Source organism: Silene latifolia, chromosome 5 (genome assembly GCF_048544455.1).
Source record: "Silene latifolia isolate original U9 population chromosome 5, ASM4854445v1, whole genome shotgun sequence".
NCBI lineage: Eukaryota > Viridiplantae > Streptophyta > Magnoliopsida > Caryophyllales > Caryophyllaceae > Silene > Silene latifolia.
In genome coordinates, this window is record NC_133530.1 from 85,901,240 (window position 1) to 85,917,291 (window position 16,052).

The 16,052-nt window shown below is 36.9% G+C and overlaps 2 protein-coding genes and 1 pseudogene across 4 annotated transcripts; 2 read left to right on the plus strand and 1 right to left on the minus strand.

The window, feature by feature from the left end:
- The first annotated feature begins 405 nt into the window (after nt 1-405).
- Nucleotides 406-9,537, plus strand: LOC141657725 (putative pentatricopeptide repeat-containing protein At3g23330; annotated as a pseudogene).
- Nucleotides 9,538-9,915: 378 nt separating this feature from the next.
- Nucleotides 9,916-12,795, plus strand: LOC141657724 (CRIB domain-containing protein RIC4). Of its 3 annotated transcripts, XM_074465057.1 has the most exons (4): nt 9,916-9,998; nt 10,678-10,826; nt 11,725-11,871; nt 12,290-12,795. In XM_074465057.1, the coding sequence occupies exons 2-4, from the start codon at nt 10,742-10,744 to the stop codon at nt 12,532-12,534; spliced, it is 477 nt and encodes a 158-aa protein (XP_074321158.1). In that variant the 5' UTR covers nt 9,916-9,998; nt 10,678-10,741; the 3' UTR covers nt 12,535-12,795. The 3 variants fall into 3 exon arrangements, with proteins under 3 accessions (XP_074321158.1, XP_074321160.1, XP_074321157.1); XM_074465059.1 differs by lacking the exon at nt 9,916-9,998 and having other exon boundaries at nt 10,665-10,826; XM_074465056.1 differs by lacking the exons at nt 9,916-9,998; nt 10,678-10,826 and adding an exon at nt 10,924-11,376.
- A 411-nt stretch (nt 12,796-13,206) lies between these two features.
- On the minus strand, nt 13,207-15,615 carry LOC141657723 (photosystem I reaction center subunit XI, chloroplastic). The gene is made up of 2 exons (XM_074465055.1): nt 15,203-15,615; nt 13,207-13,814 (listed from the first exon to the last, which is right to left on the minus strand). Exons 1-2 carry the CDS (start codon nt 15,371-15,373, stop codon nt 13,323-13,325), a joined length of 663 nt encoding a protein of 220 aa, XP_074321156.1. The 5' UTR covers nt 15,374-15,615; the 3' UTR covers nt 13,207-13,322.
- Nucleotides 15,616-16,052: the final 437 nt, after the last annotated feature.

Here is a 16,052-nt window from a genome sequence, read left to right on the forward strand (position 1 = left end):
ACCTCTACCCGAAACCCAACCCATCCCAAATTAACCCGAAATCAATAAGAGACCCAAACTAATTCGACCCGAATTATTTCGATCCAAACTCAACATGATTAACCCTTTTAACAGGTCTGATCATACCCTTAAATTTTTCAGTCAGTCTTGCTGAAGACGGGTCGGAGCAAGTGACGGGTAATGTCACTCACAAAACGGCTAGGGGGACAAGGTGGGGGCACCCCCATATACTTCTCTCTCTCCTTTATTTGGGTCATTTGTAAAAGAAAATGGTATCCGTCACTCCAAAGTGACGGATACGTGCTGTCTTCTTTGCGTAATTTTTTAACGAGCTTACTCACTAGATAAACATTGACTCACATTTGTTTTAAAGAAGGCGGTCCAATTTTCATGTAAAAGGATTGTCGTGAAAACACTCGTAAAGAGTAAGGTGTCGGCTATGGCCAACAATCTCTCTCTTTAGAAAAATATCCGCGATACTCATAAGTCATAACTTTTGCGTGAAATCGAGATAATCGATCGATCGATCGCACCAAGGGTTCTTCCCTCATTTAATTTTTCCCCCTTTTTTTACGATTCCAGGATCTCATTCTCATTAGATCTTCAGAATCATTCTCTTACATTTTCAATTTGTTCTGATTCCCGAATATCGTTAATTTTTTAACGGTAAAAAAATGAATTACCGTTTGAAAAACCCTAGATTCATTCTTTCTATTATTGCCGTTATTCTGTTGCTCACTCCGTTGATTTACGCTCAGGTAATTATGTAATTTTTTTGAAGATTTTTGGTTTGAATTTCATTTTAGGGGTTTTGTTGAGATTATATTGAATTGAGTGATGTGGTGCAGGAAAGTGGTGACGATGATGATCATAATGATGGCAATACTAAATCAATCAAGGATCTCGGCCGTCGTAGTAAGGTGATTATTTGATTTGAATGAAATGTTGAAGCTTTTCTGTTGATTTTAATGAAATTTAGGATCGAAAATGTATCTAGCTATTTGATTTAGCTTCGATATGTCGAATTGAGATGTGTTGTTGGAAAATGTGTGGAATTTTTCTTGATTGAGCTACTTATATCGGCGCCATCTTATTTTGGTTTGATCAAGAAATGCAAAGGTAGAAGTACTGAAATTGTAGCAGCTGGGGTGGGTATATCACGTACTGAAATGCTTAGCGTTGTTAGAATCTCTGTCAATCTCTTGTTCAGGATGGGTATATCACGTATATGTAGTGCTGGAGCTTTTTCTTGTATCCGTTTCGTGGATGATCTTCTATAGTTCGATGATATTGTTACTAGAATACCATTTTCTTGATAAACATGTGGGATTGCTTTGATGCTTCAGAAGCTGAATGGTGGTTTTGGTCTTTGGACTTGGAATCATAGTTAAGAAGCATGATGAATGTGTAGGTCAGGGAAGGGTAAAGTCACGAGAAAAGTACGGTGGCTTTGTGGAAGTTCTTCCTAATTGCTCTAATTGTAATAGGCCTCAAGTTTTTGGGTTTTAGTTAATTCAATTTTATTGTGTAAAGGAGCACTGGGACAGTTGACATTGCTGGTTTTGTTCTTATGTTGTGTATTTTGCCTCTAATATCCCTTCAGTAAAGATTTCGTCTTCTAGGCCTCCGAAAGTTTCATTGTTGTTAGTTGCCTCTGATTGCTTTTTCTTTGATACTAAGCTTGATTTTTAGAAGAGAGGTATATACTAACTCTCATCTGTATACGTTTAACTAACCGTGGTTGGGTGTTGCAGATTGTCTTGGAGCACCTGGGAAAAGATGCGCATTCAATTCATCTAGGCATAAATTTGGACTCTGGATTAGGGGTTTTTGATGCATTCTTTGCGAGTTTATGTATGATTCTCGTCAGTGAGGTATGTCCTTCTGTGGTTCTCTTTCATTTTCTTTAAAGTCCGCTGTTTAGATTGTGCATATACGATACTTCGTAATTAATATTTGCTGTTACTTTTACCGCCCCTTCGTCATCTGATTTAGTGTCCAGATCTAGTTCCTGCTGAAATCTTCCTTATGTAGTTATTTGTTTTGTGATAGATTGGAGATGAAACATTCATTATAGCAGCTTTGATGGCGATGCGACATCCAAAATCCATTGTCTTATCTGGTGCTCTTAGTGCTTTGTTTGTGATGACAGTAAGTTATTTCTAGATTTGGCCTCAATAGCTACATTTATTTACGTGATTCCAAGCATCCATTATCTATTCCATATGATTTTCTCTATTCTCATATAATAAATTTCTGAAAATTTCTGAAAAATTTCTGCTTTGAGAATATTGATCTTATTATTTTTGCCCGCGTTGGAAACTCTGCTAGTTGACTGAAACATTTCTACTTTGGCGATATAGCTGCTCTCCACTGGACTTGGTAGGATAGTTCCAAACTTGATATCGAGAAAGCATACAAACAGTGCAGCTACAGGTGAATCTTATCAAGCATCCTATTCTCTTTTTTAGAAGATTTCATAGCACCGAATCTACTGCTTGTCTCGTATTTTATTGTCTTATTATTAGCTTTATCTGTTCACATGCTTTGGCTAGTGCAATTATCTTTGGAGTTTGTCAATGCACTATATGAACTTTTTCTATTCAAGTTTTAAATCCTGATCAAACCGAATGTTTAGTCGTGGAACTCTACAGAACGATCCTAACAAGAAATTGTATACATCAATTAGCATTATTAAAAGACGTAGATTGACATTGTTTAAGTAGTTTATTGAAAGCTGTAGAACTCTTTGATCTTCGTAGAACGAGTAGAGTCTTGACAAGAGATAACACAAACGACGTCCGTGTGTTGGATACTTGGATCTGCTTGGATTTTATCTGATGTAGGTTAAAAGCTGGTATGATACTCTGAGCAAGATACTAATATAGCTGTACTTCTGTGTCATCTCTGTTGTCTGGACCAAGCCATTTCACGGCTATTGGGCTCTAGCCATTGATTTTCTCGTCAGGCAGCTGACTTTATATGTGATATTAATTCTGTTTTATCCTTTCCCCCTCTCTCAAGATTGTCATGTGGTATGCTTTGTTTTGTTTTGTTTTGTGCTTCATTGACCTGACTGAGGTTAGTTGGATTAAGATGAGATCAAGAATAGTGAGCATCATGGGCTCCATATCTTTTGCCTTGTCTCAAATGCATACTTTCTTTTCATTGCAGTTCTCTATTTGTTTTTTGGGTTACGGCTGCTTTACATTGCTTGGAGATCAGATCCTAAAGGATCCCAAAAGAAGGAGATGGAGGAGGTATGCCAGTTTATCTACTAAGATGTGTTCAAAAATTTCTGGTAATTATACCCATTGGCCATCGTTACCAAATCCTTCTACTTGAGAACTTAATGCGCCCCTTGTAGTTGTAGAATGAAGGTAAAACTGTGGAACATTTTTTGTTTTCTAGCATTGAAAGCATTCAAATTCTTTTATTAACAAGCTCCGTAATGTGTATGATAATGAGAGTAACAGAGGTAGGTGACGGAATTAAGGTGCTTGCAAATGAATCACTTGAGTATTTATCTGTTATCCTATCCAATTAATGCTGTCGATTCAATGCATGTGTGCCATAATGCAAACTTCATTGCACTTGCAAAGAGGCTTTTGGTTTCGCTGTGTGGTACCTTGGTCTTTTGACCTAAATAAGTGATTGAGCCACAATAAAAGGTACATCAGTGAGATGTAATTCCTCTATTGGTATTTGATGTTACGATCATCCATTCATGCTTGTGGGTCTTATTTGTTTGTCCTCCCTGCTGCCATTAATGGCTCGTTGGGTATGAAGTCACAAACTGAGGGAATGGCAATGATTTTTTGTACGTGAGTTTAGTTGAAGTGGTCCCATTTGGGTTCCCATGGTAATGCTCCCAGCTCTTTTGCAAGTTTCTTATGATTGATTCTTTTTATTTTTCCCTTTCATTTCCCTGAACCTTACCTACTACCACGCATGAGGCGGGTAATTAACTGCTAATGTTATATAAGGACAAATTCACAGATTGGATGGTAGTAATAGTTTCATTAAAATGAACATCCACGATACTCATTTCAGACAAATTATCGTACAAGTCTTTTCACCAGCCCCCCAATAAATTTACCTGTACCAAACAGTCCCTCAGAGTATTTTTGAATGTGTGAATCCCTTATTCCCCTATGCTTGTTATTGTTACAGTGTTCTCTAGTCTGTAATTCTGGGATAAGTCCTCTTAACTTGTTATCATTTCTAATTATCTGACTTTATTTTGGTGTCCTGTCTAGGTTGAAGAGAAGCTTGAGGGTGGGCAAGGGAAAACATCAATTCGCCGCTTCTTTACAAGATTTTGTACTCCTATATTCTTGGAGGTACATTTAATTAAGAACTATTATTATCTTTTTTTTTTTTTTTTTTTTTTTTTTTTTTTTTTTTTACAAGAACTATTATTATCTAGCATATCCAACATCATTCATTTTGTATCTGAGTGTTTAGTTGTGGGAAGGATATATACTCGGAGTAAGAGGAAAATGAAAAAGTGTAAAGGAATTGTGATTTCTTGTTTTTAGTACATGGGTATTTGTCTATTTGATAATGCAAACTAGTGTCGTGGTGTGATGTGAATATTTTATTTTCTGCAGTCATTTATCCTGACCTTCCTAGCCGAGTGGGGTGATCGTAGTCAGATTGCAACCATTGCTGTAAGTTAATTTTTCTTTACTATAATTTAGAAATATGCTCTGTGCAACCATCTACGACACTATTGACAATATGACGGATAAGACAAACTGTGAGCTCATTGACTAGAATTTTAAATGTTCTTTTATGATTCGTGCCTCCATTAGGAACTTACTAGAATTTTAAATGTTCTTTTATGATTTGTGCCTCCATTAGGAACTTTGTTTGTGTTGCTTGTGGTTTGCTTTAGAAGGGAAATTTAGTATCCTTCTCAGGCTGCTTTATGCGCTATTCCTGGCTTTTTTTCGTGGGTTAACTATTATCTACAAATTCTTGCTCGTACAGTTTCTCGAATGTTCGTAATTTACCTGTGCCTTTTTTAGGCCTTCAGAAAAAAAAAAACAGCTGTATTGCTCTGTTGCTATCAACTTCTTTATATTGTTCCTTGATCAAATATTCTTTAGATTCTGTGTTAACTTTTGATCATGAAGGAATAGCACAAATTTTGTCCCCATATCTACTCAACTTGCGTTCTGATAGTAGTTCTACATTAGTTGTAAAGAAATTGGGACAGAACCTATGTGTTCCTTGCCAAGTCGAATGGCCAAATTATTCAATTATTCCCACAAAAAGCAGTTAAGGAGCTGTGCAGATGTCCTGCTAAACTGACTAGTAAAATCATCGATTGGTTGAAGTCATGACCTTGGTTCAAAACCCGTCAGCATCAAAACTGTCATTGTGGTTCCCTCTAGTCTCGGAAAATAGAAGGGGGAGAAAAACAATAATCAAGTGTTGCTACATTCTTAGGTTGTGTAAATGTTGCTTACAAAAAGTCGATCCCAATGGTGGCAATCATAAGCTCATAACTAATGGAAGATCGTTTTGTTTTGGCAGTTGGCAACGCACAAGAATGCATTGGGAGTATGTATAGGAGCAATTCTCGGACACACGGTGTGTACATCAGTGGCCGTGGTGGGAGGAAGCATGTTGGCTTCCCGGATCTCACAACGAACAGTGGCAACTGTTGGTGGCTTTCTCTTTCTGGGATTCTCACTATCTTCCTACTTCTACCCTCCACTATAAAAGCAAACTAACCTGTGCTAAAATTGTAGGCTACCCGTATCCATTTTACACCCCCTTGCCTTTTTGCAGTTTAATATTCAAAGAAAAGAAAATAGTTTTCTTGTATCGTGTTATCTTTGATTAATTGAACATTATTATCTTGAAGCAAGGATTCGGCTGCTTATCAGCAAGCAACAACAAAGTCGTTCGTCTTAAAGTTGGGTGTGAGCCTGTGAGGCTTGATTTATTATATGACGATATGGCTGGATCTGGATTCTGGGTTCTGACCTGTGTATTTTGTTACACTGCTCTCCGAAACCACAAATCTGACTAAAACGATTGTCCTAGATGAAATATTCATTAAAAGTTTGCAATAAGAAGCCTAAATTATTGCACACCAAAATCTCAACGCTAACTTGAGTAATTTAACTTTCGTTTTTTTGGCATAAAGGGAGCTGCAATAGACACTATAATGATGACGGGATTTGAACTCGGGTCATAAGTAGCATTTTTCATGACTTTACGAGCTGAGCTAGCTGACATCTGCATTTAGTGTTAATTCAATGGTAAAGCGAGACGAGATACCTGGCGCGATGGTCATCTCTCTTAATGAAGAATTTTAAATTTTTGTAAAATATTTTCATCTGTTTATCAAATGCATTACTAGTGCGCCCTATGATATCTTAAACAAATGGTAAAAGTGGCGGAACTAAGAAAGGATTACTAGGGACGTTCGCTTTCATTGACCAAGGTTACTTTGAAAACTCTAGTTATTTTGGGCCTTTTATCTATTTTATCTTAATGTATTACTATTCTCTCCCCCCCCCCCCCCCCCCCTATTTTCCCGAGCCCAAAATATTAAATCTTGGTTCCGCCTAGGGCTGTAAATGATCTGAACCGGCTCGTAGAGCCCTTAAAATCAACTCGGACAAAGCTTGGCTCAAAACCGGTCACAATAGATTCCGAGCCGATTTTGAGCCTAGGGTTGACCAAATACGAGCCAATTCCGGATCGGGAGCTCGTTTTATTCTTTTATCATTACATAATGTGGACATTTTACAATTATTTTTATTCTTAATATAATGTTGTTTTTGCATTTATGATTATATTATATTTATTATATTTGACAAGTATTTTGTATTTGCATTTTTCATAAAATATATTTATTTTTAGTTTGATTAAAAAAAAGTAAAAAAAATAATTATTTAACCGAGCTCGAGTCAGGCACGGGTTGAGCTCAAGCCTAATTTGAGCTGATTCGGAGCTTTAATTTTTTAAGCTTGGAAGATTTCAAGACGATCATGAACTCGAGCCTCAAATTTCCGAGCCGAAACCCACCCAAGCTCAAGCGTAAATCGGCTCGGTTACACCCTACGAGTCACTCCCGCCCGTGACTTCAAATCCATTTTTTTTTATCAAAGGCGGGAAAAGCTGTTCAATAATAGTTAGAAGTTAGAACACAATGCAACAAGGGAATTTTGTGTAAACTATTTTTGATCTGAAAGACTGAAACCCTTCTAAATTACTTAAGATAAGATGCGATTAATTAATCTAAGCCCTAAATTCTACAAATTGGGCAAAAATGAGATTATCCCAAAACAATTACAGCATTTCTATGCAACCCTCTCCCCTAAAATCAACTACCCACAATCCAAAATGTTGGGTTTTATTGATAATTTAAAGGACGAAAATACCCTTATGACCCTCCATGGAAGGGTTATAAAAGACGGGTCGATATGCGATTTGGGTGTTGGGAATTATATGATGAGTTTGTATGTAAAATTCAAGGATTTGAGTAATGCACATAAGCTGTTTGATGAATTGCTTGACAGAGATGTTAGGAGTTGGACTGTTCTGATAACGGGGTTTGCGAGATTCGGGTTGTTTCGACGTGGGTTTGGTTTGTTTGCTCGGATGTTTGGTGAGGGAGTTTGTCCAAATGGGTTTACGTTGTCGAGTGTGTTCAAGTGTTGTTCTAGTGGAAGGTTGGTTAATGAGGGAAAGGTGGTTCATGGGTGGATGATGAAGAGTGGGATTGTGTTGGATGATGTGTTGAGGAATTCTCTTATTGATTTTTATGTGAAATGTGATGAGATTGATTATGCTAAGAGGTTGTTTGTGTTCAGGGAAGATGATATCGTTTCGTGTAATATAATGATTGGTGCTCTTATGCAGTGTGGTGATGTGGAGAACTCTCTTGATCTGTTTAAAAGATTGCCGGTTAGAGATTGTGCGACATGGAATACGGTGATATCTGGTATGATGAGGAAGGGTTCTGAGGGAACTGCTTTAGAACTTCTTTACGAAATGGCTAAAGGAAAAACTCAGTTTAACGAGTTCACATTCACTATAGGATTGGCTTTGGTTTCTTCGTTATCAATTTTGGAGCTTGGGGCACAGTTACATGGAAGGTTGATCAGGCGTGGATTAGATACCAACGAGTATATTCTACCGTCACTTATTGATATGTACTCAAAATGTGGAGTGATCGATAAGGCAACAGTTGTGTTCAACCAAAATTTCACAGGTTTTAGTCGGAACCAGAATTTTAAGAAGATGAATGGTGATAAATCTCAACCGGACATTGTTTCCTGGAGCTCTATGATCTCAGGATACGCTCAGAATGGCAAATGGAATGACGCATTAGAAATGTTTTGCGACATGGTTCATGAAGGGATTAATGTCGACAAATTCACGCTTACTACAATTGTCTCAGTGTGTGCTGATTATGGCATGCTGAGTTTTGGTCAACAGATCCATGGACTTGTACAAAAATGTGGTTATAAAATGGATTTAGTTTTGTGCTCTTCTTTGGTTGACATGTATTCTAAGTGTGGAAGTTTATGTGATGCTCGGAACATGTTCAATCAGACCAACACAAGAAATAATGTCTTGTGGACTGCAATCATATCTGGATATGCTCTACATGGGGATGGTAGAGAAGCTGTCAGGCTTTTTCATTTAATGATGGAGGACGCAATTCAACCAAATGAGGTGACTTTTGTCGCAGTTTTAACAGCTTGCAGCCATACTGGGTTGGTTAATGAAGGCCGCAAATTTTTTAACTCAATGAAACCTGTTTACAACATTACCCCTGAAGTCGAGCATTTTACTTGTATGGTTGATCTCTTTGGCCGAGCTGGCCAACTAGATGAGATAAAGAACTTCATTTATGAGAACAATCTCTCGCACATTAGTTCAGTATGGAGGGCCTTCTTATCGTCTTGTCGAGTTCACAAAAATTACGACCTAGGGAAGTGGGCGTCTGAAAAATTGCTTGAGCTTGAGCCGTTGGATGCAGAACCTTATGTTTTGATGGCAAACATGTGTGGAAATAGTAACAGATGGGAAGAATCAGCGATGGTTAGGAGATTAATGCAGAAGAAAGGAGTTAGAAAACATCCTGGCCAATCTTGGATACAGTTGAATAACAATGTTCATACATTTGTGCTTGGAGATCGAACCCACCCTCAACAAGCTGAAATCTATTCTTACTTGGATACCTTAATTGGAAGGCTGAAGCAGATAGGTTATTGCACTGAACTAGGGCAGGTTACTCAAGATGTCGAAGAGGAACAACAAGAGATGTTTCTCCGGCAACACAGTGAGAAGCTAGCTGTTGTGTATGGGATAATCAGCAGTAACAGTGGGGCGCCAATTCGGGTCATGAAAAATCTTCGAGTGTGTACCGATTGCCATAATTTCCTCAAATATACTTCTCAGCTTCTTGGTAGGGAGATTATTGTTAGAGATATTCGTAGGTTCCATTATTTCAAAAATGGAATATGTTCTTGTGGAGATTTTTGGTAATAGAACAACCTGAGACCCAAAATTCGAAACCACCCAACTCGAATATCTGATATCTCCCGATTCAAATTACTACTTTAGAATTGCACACAATTTTTCCAAAAGCACAACTATAAACATGACCCAAAGTGATCCGGCCCAATTTACAATACTCGGCACTTATTTTTGGTCATCTAGAAACAACTTTTTTTGGTAACAACATGACATCCAATCCCTTTAACATGCCATTTGCGAGAGTCCTTGAGGCACCGAAGTAATTTTGCTGGTGAAACACAACCCAAAGAATGCACAGCCTCTCCGAAATGACCCAGCCTGAACCCGACCAAAATGACCTATTTGCCCGGTAGGTTTATAGAGTTGTCAGAGTCGCCCATCTCATAATTTCCTCGGAAGCATTTTGGATGACAGAAGTGCCATTATTGAAGACCCTGTTCTTATTATTCTCTTCTTTCACATATGCCTGAATTAAGTCTGCACAGGTAACTGAAAACTCATTCCCTTCTCTTTTTTTCAGGACTTTTGCTGACATTATTTCCTAATCATTTACAATTTATGAAAGTCTGAAACTGTGTATGCTATCTAAATGTTTTCTTTACATGACTTTCACTGCCACTATCCGAACATTTACTTGGCCAAGCTTTTACTGCACTTCAAAATATCTCTCTTATCTCACATTCCACGGTATTTTCTCTGATGAATTGTCGTTTACTGGATATTGGTTAGATGAAGTCCATTCTGTCAGAAGTGTCTTAGACCTTAAATCATGGTTCCCATTGTTTGGTTTAAAAGATAATGAAATCATCTTGAGCTCCCGTGTTTTTGCTGTAATCTTAGGAAACTATAATGACAGTATTACGAAAGCTTTCTGCATTATATCATTATGATCATTTCTCCAGTGCTGCATATTTTGTATCATTAGTCTGCATGAAAAGATCAATCATGTAAAAATTTCTTACAAACACAGTTTGCTCTACTTTAGTGGAGTATTACTTACCACCTTTTTTACATTTTTTTTAGCCATCTACCTTAATTTTTGTGTGTTCACAAATCATTAGGAGAGTGCTTTTATACTAGTTTTGTTTATTATAATCTGCTCATAATCAAGTACTTGGCATTTCATACATGTAATGTCGCTTACGTTGCACTCCTTTGAGCTAGAGTACATACAAAGTAAAGAGAGGTGTAATGTTTAGAGCTAAAAAAAAACTAGTGGAAAATTTTGATGGCTTTTGCAACAAGAGAGCTAAGTGGAAGAAAAGGGGAGCCCACCAAATTTGGAAGAGAAGTGAGAACTTATACATCAAAAGGTTAGATCTTTGAATAATTTTGCTTATTTTAATTCTTTTTTTTAATCATAATTTGACATTAGTATATATGCATGTACTGATGTACCAGTGTATTGTCAAATGTTAACATCTTAATTTCATAGTTTAGTCTTCTACAGTTACACTAACAACATCCTTGCATTACATCCTTTTCTACTTTCATTCTCACCAAACCAACATGGGGTACTAACCCTTTTCTCTTGTAAAAATTATACCTTCTTGACAGCAAAGCTAACATCCCTGTTATAAGTTCTAACAAACCTATCCCATCTACCTAAACTTCAATTTCCTCAAATCATATGTTTTTTTTTTCGCATAGTTGTGTGAATTGAATCTGTATCTCAGTCCGTTTATGTGTGTGTCACTTCGTTGCTTGTCGATATTATCATGGGTGTTCATGGCAAAATGAGAGACCGTATGGAAAAATTTGCTGTTCTTCCTTTCTCAATGGGTTGTGTGTCTCAGGCTAGCGTGGCTGTAGCCGAACAAAGGCCTAGAAGACATAAACTAGACTTACAATCCCCTATTTCAAGTAAAATAGCATTTCTTCATGTTGAGAATTTTTTTTTCATGCAAAACGCTATTTTCGTAACTATTTATATGGAAACAATTTCCTTGTACTGTTTTCACATGGGTAAGGCTTTGTATAAGCCCCCCCTTGCCTTGCAACACGGGTGAAACACCGATGCACTGTGGTAATGTTGTTGGTGTAATGTAGTTTCTGTTTTCCGAAAACATTCCTTATATGTTTTCAACAAACGGAAAAAACTGCATACACTAGACCTCCTTCACCCCACCATAGGTAGGAAGGAGCCATGAAATATTTAAGGTAATATGTTGTAATGTATCTCTAATGTTATTCCCCGTTCATTGGTTTCAGGAAACAGAGATGATGATGAGGATGCAGACAGCTTATCTGGTGAGAGCATGAAGCATTCGTCTAGGTTTTTGGCGCTTCCGAGACCTAACTTGTCCACAGGGGTTAACAGGCTGGTGAAGGGCTTCAAAAGTTTGTCTCAATTATTCAGTAAGTTCTTATACTATCTCAATCATCAAACTCAAAATAACTAACTAATGATTATTCCCTCTGTTTGAATCATTTGTTTACCTTTTATATTCTTTGTGAGGGGTAACTAACTGCCTTGAAAGAACACAATGCCAGGAAGATAGCAAACTAAAAGGTTTAATGTGGAGTCAAAGATTCATTATTCTCCGTCTTTTGACGTAGTAAAACTGAAATGGTTTAGTCACATGCTTGCGATTCATATATTATGAAATTTGCAGTCAGTCGACATAATTTCCGTTATGACCTTGTGGAGAGTATTATTTGGAAACATCTCTATACGCCTTATCTCACTTTAAGCCGGAGTCTTTCAGAAGAATTTCGTTGTTAAATTATTAAAACACATCTGATCCCAAGTTATTTCTTGATCTTCTTTCTCAAGTATATGAGGATGAAATGGAAGAGTTGGGCATGGAGATCGGAGGTCCAACGGATGTGAAACACGTAGCACACATCGGATGGGATAATTTGGCCAACACAAATCCATTTCTAGGGTGGGACGATCTGGACATTACTCCTTCATTGATCACAACACACCCAACTTTGAAGCATTTTGATCAACTTTCAACTGCTCCTGATAATGACTCTCCAACCTTTGTCTCTCTCGACGCGTCCTCTACTCATTAATTAGCTTATTCTTCAAAACACTTATATCTTTCCCTTAATACATTTACATATAATATATTGTATTACAATCAAGATTGCCTTTTTTTTTTTTTCCGAATCATATGATGTGTGATTTATTTTCTTAGGCTTTGTGTCATTATGTACAAATCATGACAGTTTTTGAGATGCAGTTCCTTTGAAGTCACATTGCATAATTGTACTATGGTTGGCACTTGGCAATGATTGGTTTCATCAATACAAGCATACAACAACTTGTGTTCATTTCATGGTGCTATTTGTCTTAGCAGAATAGTTGGCGGTGTGCCGGTTCACCGTGCACTAAGCAACACACTATAGAAAGAGGTTAACGATATCACAGCGCAATTGTTCACCTCTGATTATTGTTTTTGTTGTATATCATCTGGTTTAGTCCCGATTCAAGCCGAGTAGGACTATTAGGGCTGTAAAGTTTTCCTCGTGAGTTTTAACACCGTTGTATTCTCATTGCTTGAACTCAAGATCTCTGGTTAAGTTAGAACAAGACCTCTGTTTATTTTTCTTGACTAATCCTTCATCGCCATCGCCCGAGAAGAGTGTTTTTTATCTTACATGATTCCCTAATGCTCTCTATATATAGGCCAAGAAATGTACAATTATATGGAACTAGAAGAAATTGAAACTGAAAAAAAACAATGCACAAAGAAAAGAGTAGTTTTGAATATACAATAACATTTTCTGTTCGTTCCGAAAACAATAATACAAGATTAGTTCCTCACAACTAAAAGGGTACCCCAAGATCCTGAGACACCTTACTTGACAAAGTAAGGAAGGTCAAGAACATACAAGAGAAAGTAAGCCCACACAACACCGGAAACACCCCCGAAGAAGAATCCACCGGTGAACTTGGCCCAACCATCAGCGGTTTGGAGCTGGTCGGGAGCCTTCTTACGGCCTGTCAAAGTCAAAGCCGGGGCAATCGAGGGCTCACCTTCCTTAAAGGAGGCAATGCCATACATAGTAAGGCACATGCTAAGGATGATAACAAGACCAGCAGCAGCAAGTGAACCTGCAGCTCCAGCATACTCAGTGTTCCTTAATGGGCCTGCTTTCACAAATGGGCCTACCAAAAGAAGCCCATGGGCCAGGCCCACTTCAACTCCTCTTAAAAGTGGGTTGACTGCAGTTCTGTAGGCTGGGAGGTTGGATAAGTACCATGCAATTAGTGGGCTGGATGTTACTGGTGTCTCAAGCCCACCAATGAATGGATCTCCATTTAGAGGTTGGACAACTTGGAATGTTGGCTGCCAATTTAAACAAGACAATGTTATTGCAATTATGAAATGATTTTTTTTTTTTGGCCCGGTGTAGTCCGGATTCGAGTCGGGTAGGACTACTAGGGCGGTAAAGCTCTCGCTCATGAGTTTTAACACTACTGCATTAATGACTGACTTGTTGAGTAATTCTATGCTTTATTACATTCTTCAATTAAGAATTACAGTACATGTTTAATTCATCACAATCAACTAAGTCCGTAATTCATATCATTTTCTTAAAGTGTTGGAACGATTGTATACTATGAGAAATAGTTATAATCTCGGGTAAAAACATTGTATAAAAAACAACAGTTTCCTAATAATTAATGGACTTGTCTAACGACAACATTAACAACATAATTTCAATGCGATGCATTATCAATATAACAATTGATCATAGTACCTAGACAACATAACAACCATGTTTGATAGATGCATTAACAATAATGCATCAATGCACCCTCTAAATGTCCGGAAGAAGGAACTTCAACGTATTTGATCCTAAAACGAATTGGTGACAGGACACAATCTAATCCCAAAAGTAGGTCATTGCACACATGAAACCAGACCATGCAATACCAAACATTAATGTAGTCCAATCAGTTTTCTAAAATGTGATTTATTTGAGTAGTTAATTTGACCTAATATGTCCAATTAGAAACTAGTGGCTCATGTTCACAACTCTAAACCACCAAATTAAATAAATCAATCGTCACACCAAATAATATACATCATACAAAATCCCATATCACCTATTTTATTTCACTTTTCCATGGGAGACCAATTTTTGTAGTGCTTTACAAACAATTTGCTTACCAAATGTAAGATTGCCTGGATTCGAGTCAAGTAGGGACGTAGGGTCTTACGGAAGAAAAGCTCTACCTCATAAGATTTCTTGTAAATTTGTAATTGTCGTAAATTTTCAATGATCTATTACCGAGTATATCTCTATCGAACCTGAATATTTATCCTAAAACTAATTGGTAAAAAATTGAGGTTCGATACTACACTAGACTAATATATTTCTCGTAATTTACCAATATAGAAATATAAAATACACACATAACACAACTCGATTAAGCAAGGATAATATTCCTTACTAAGATCATAATAACCAATTACAAAATCCATACTAACAAAAACACAAAAAATTAATACTTCTATAGTCAACTTTATACTTTGTATGAGACACTAGCTAATATGAACCATACAAAGTAATTGGTGTAAAGGGAACCACATGTGCGATTTTAATGCTGACGTAATTTAAACTTAGATTATGAGAACTATCACTCATGATTTTACTAACTAAGTCGAGTATATCATAATGTAAGATATAAAATAACCGTCTCATATAAATTTTTGTATCGAAAAAATACCTTTTCAGATTGGATGGCCTTAATGGTAAAAGAAGAAACCCTCCTAGAGGAAGGCAAGACTCTCAAACCAAAACCAGAAATGCCCTTAGGTGTGACAAATAAAGCCCTAGTTGCACTTGAACTAGTAAAACTACTCTTTAATTGGCTAGCCATTGGTGATGTTGCTGCCATTTTTGTTTCTGTGAGTTTGTGCCAAAGTATGCTAGAGTGACAAGTGTGAGTAAAAAAAAGGAATAAAAATGCAAATTAAAAGATTTTGAAACAGAAATTAAAAAGGTGAGGTTATCCTACATAGTTGGATTTCTTGGTTGTGAGTTAAGTGTACTGATTTCTTATTGGTTGTCTTGTATTCTTAGGCTTATCCACTCTCATCTTTAGTTTTTTTATTTTATTTTTGGTTTGATTATTATGGGTCCTAGCTCATTTAGACATTTATTATAACTTGTATTCCCACTCATTCAATTCAAAGGTAATATGGACAAAAAAAGCTAATTTATAGTATTATCTTTGTATTGGATGAGAGGGAGTAACATTATAGTTTATGAGTGAGTTCTTTTGTAGGAAATTGGGGTGTTCATTATCGAGACTAGTGGGTAATTTCCTAGCTGCTGTATGTGTTTTCACGAATAGGTAAATGGTTGGTCAAGAAATTTACTTCTTGAATTCATGCTCATGGCAAAGATCGAACCCTTTTAACTTATGGTTAAGAGATAAGAGCAATACTCTCAATTTCATTAAACATTTATATGAATCGTAATAAATCTCCACATAAGTTATCGCTTACAAAGGAGCTAAAATGTGTCTAAAGATCTTAAAAATTATTTGTAAGGCTTGGAATAGACTCCTATAA

Coding starts and splice junctions, on each gene's coding strand:
- LOC141657724 (XM_074465056.1), top strand. CDS start 11,232: ATGGGTGTTCATGGCAAAATGAGAGACCGTATGGAAAAATTTGCTGTT. Junction 11,377..11,724: donor CTTACAATCCCCTATTTCAA/GTAAAATAGCAT, acceptor CATTGGTTTCAG/GAAACAGAGATGATGATGAG. Junction 11,872..12,289: donor AAGTTTGTCTCAATTATTCA/GTAAGTTCTTAT, acceptor TTCTTTCTCAAG/TATATGAGGATGAAATGGAA.
- LOC141657723 (XM_074465055.1), bottom strand. CDS start 15,373: ATGGCAGCAACATCACCAATGGCTAGCCAATTAAAGAGTAGTTTTACT. Junction 13,815..15,202: donor AGGCCATCCAATCTGAAAAG/GTATTTTTTCGA, acceptor TTAAATTGGCAG/CCAACATTCCAAGTTGTCCA.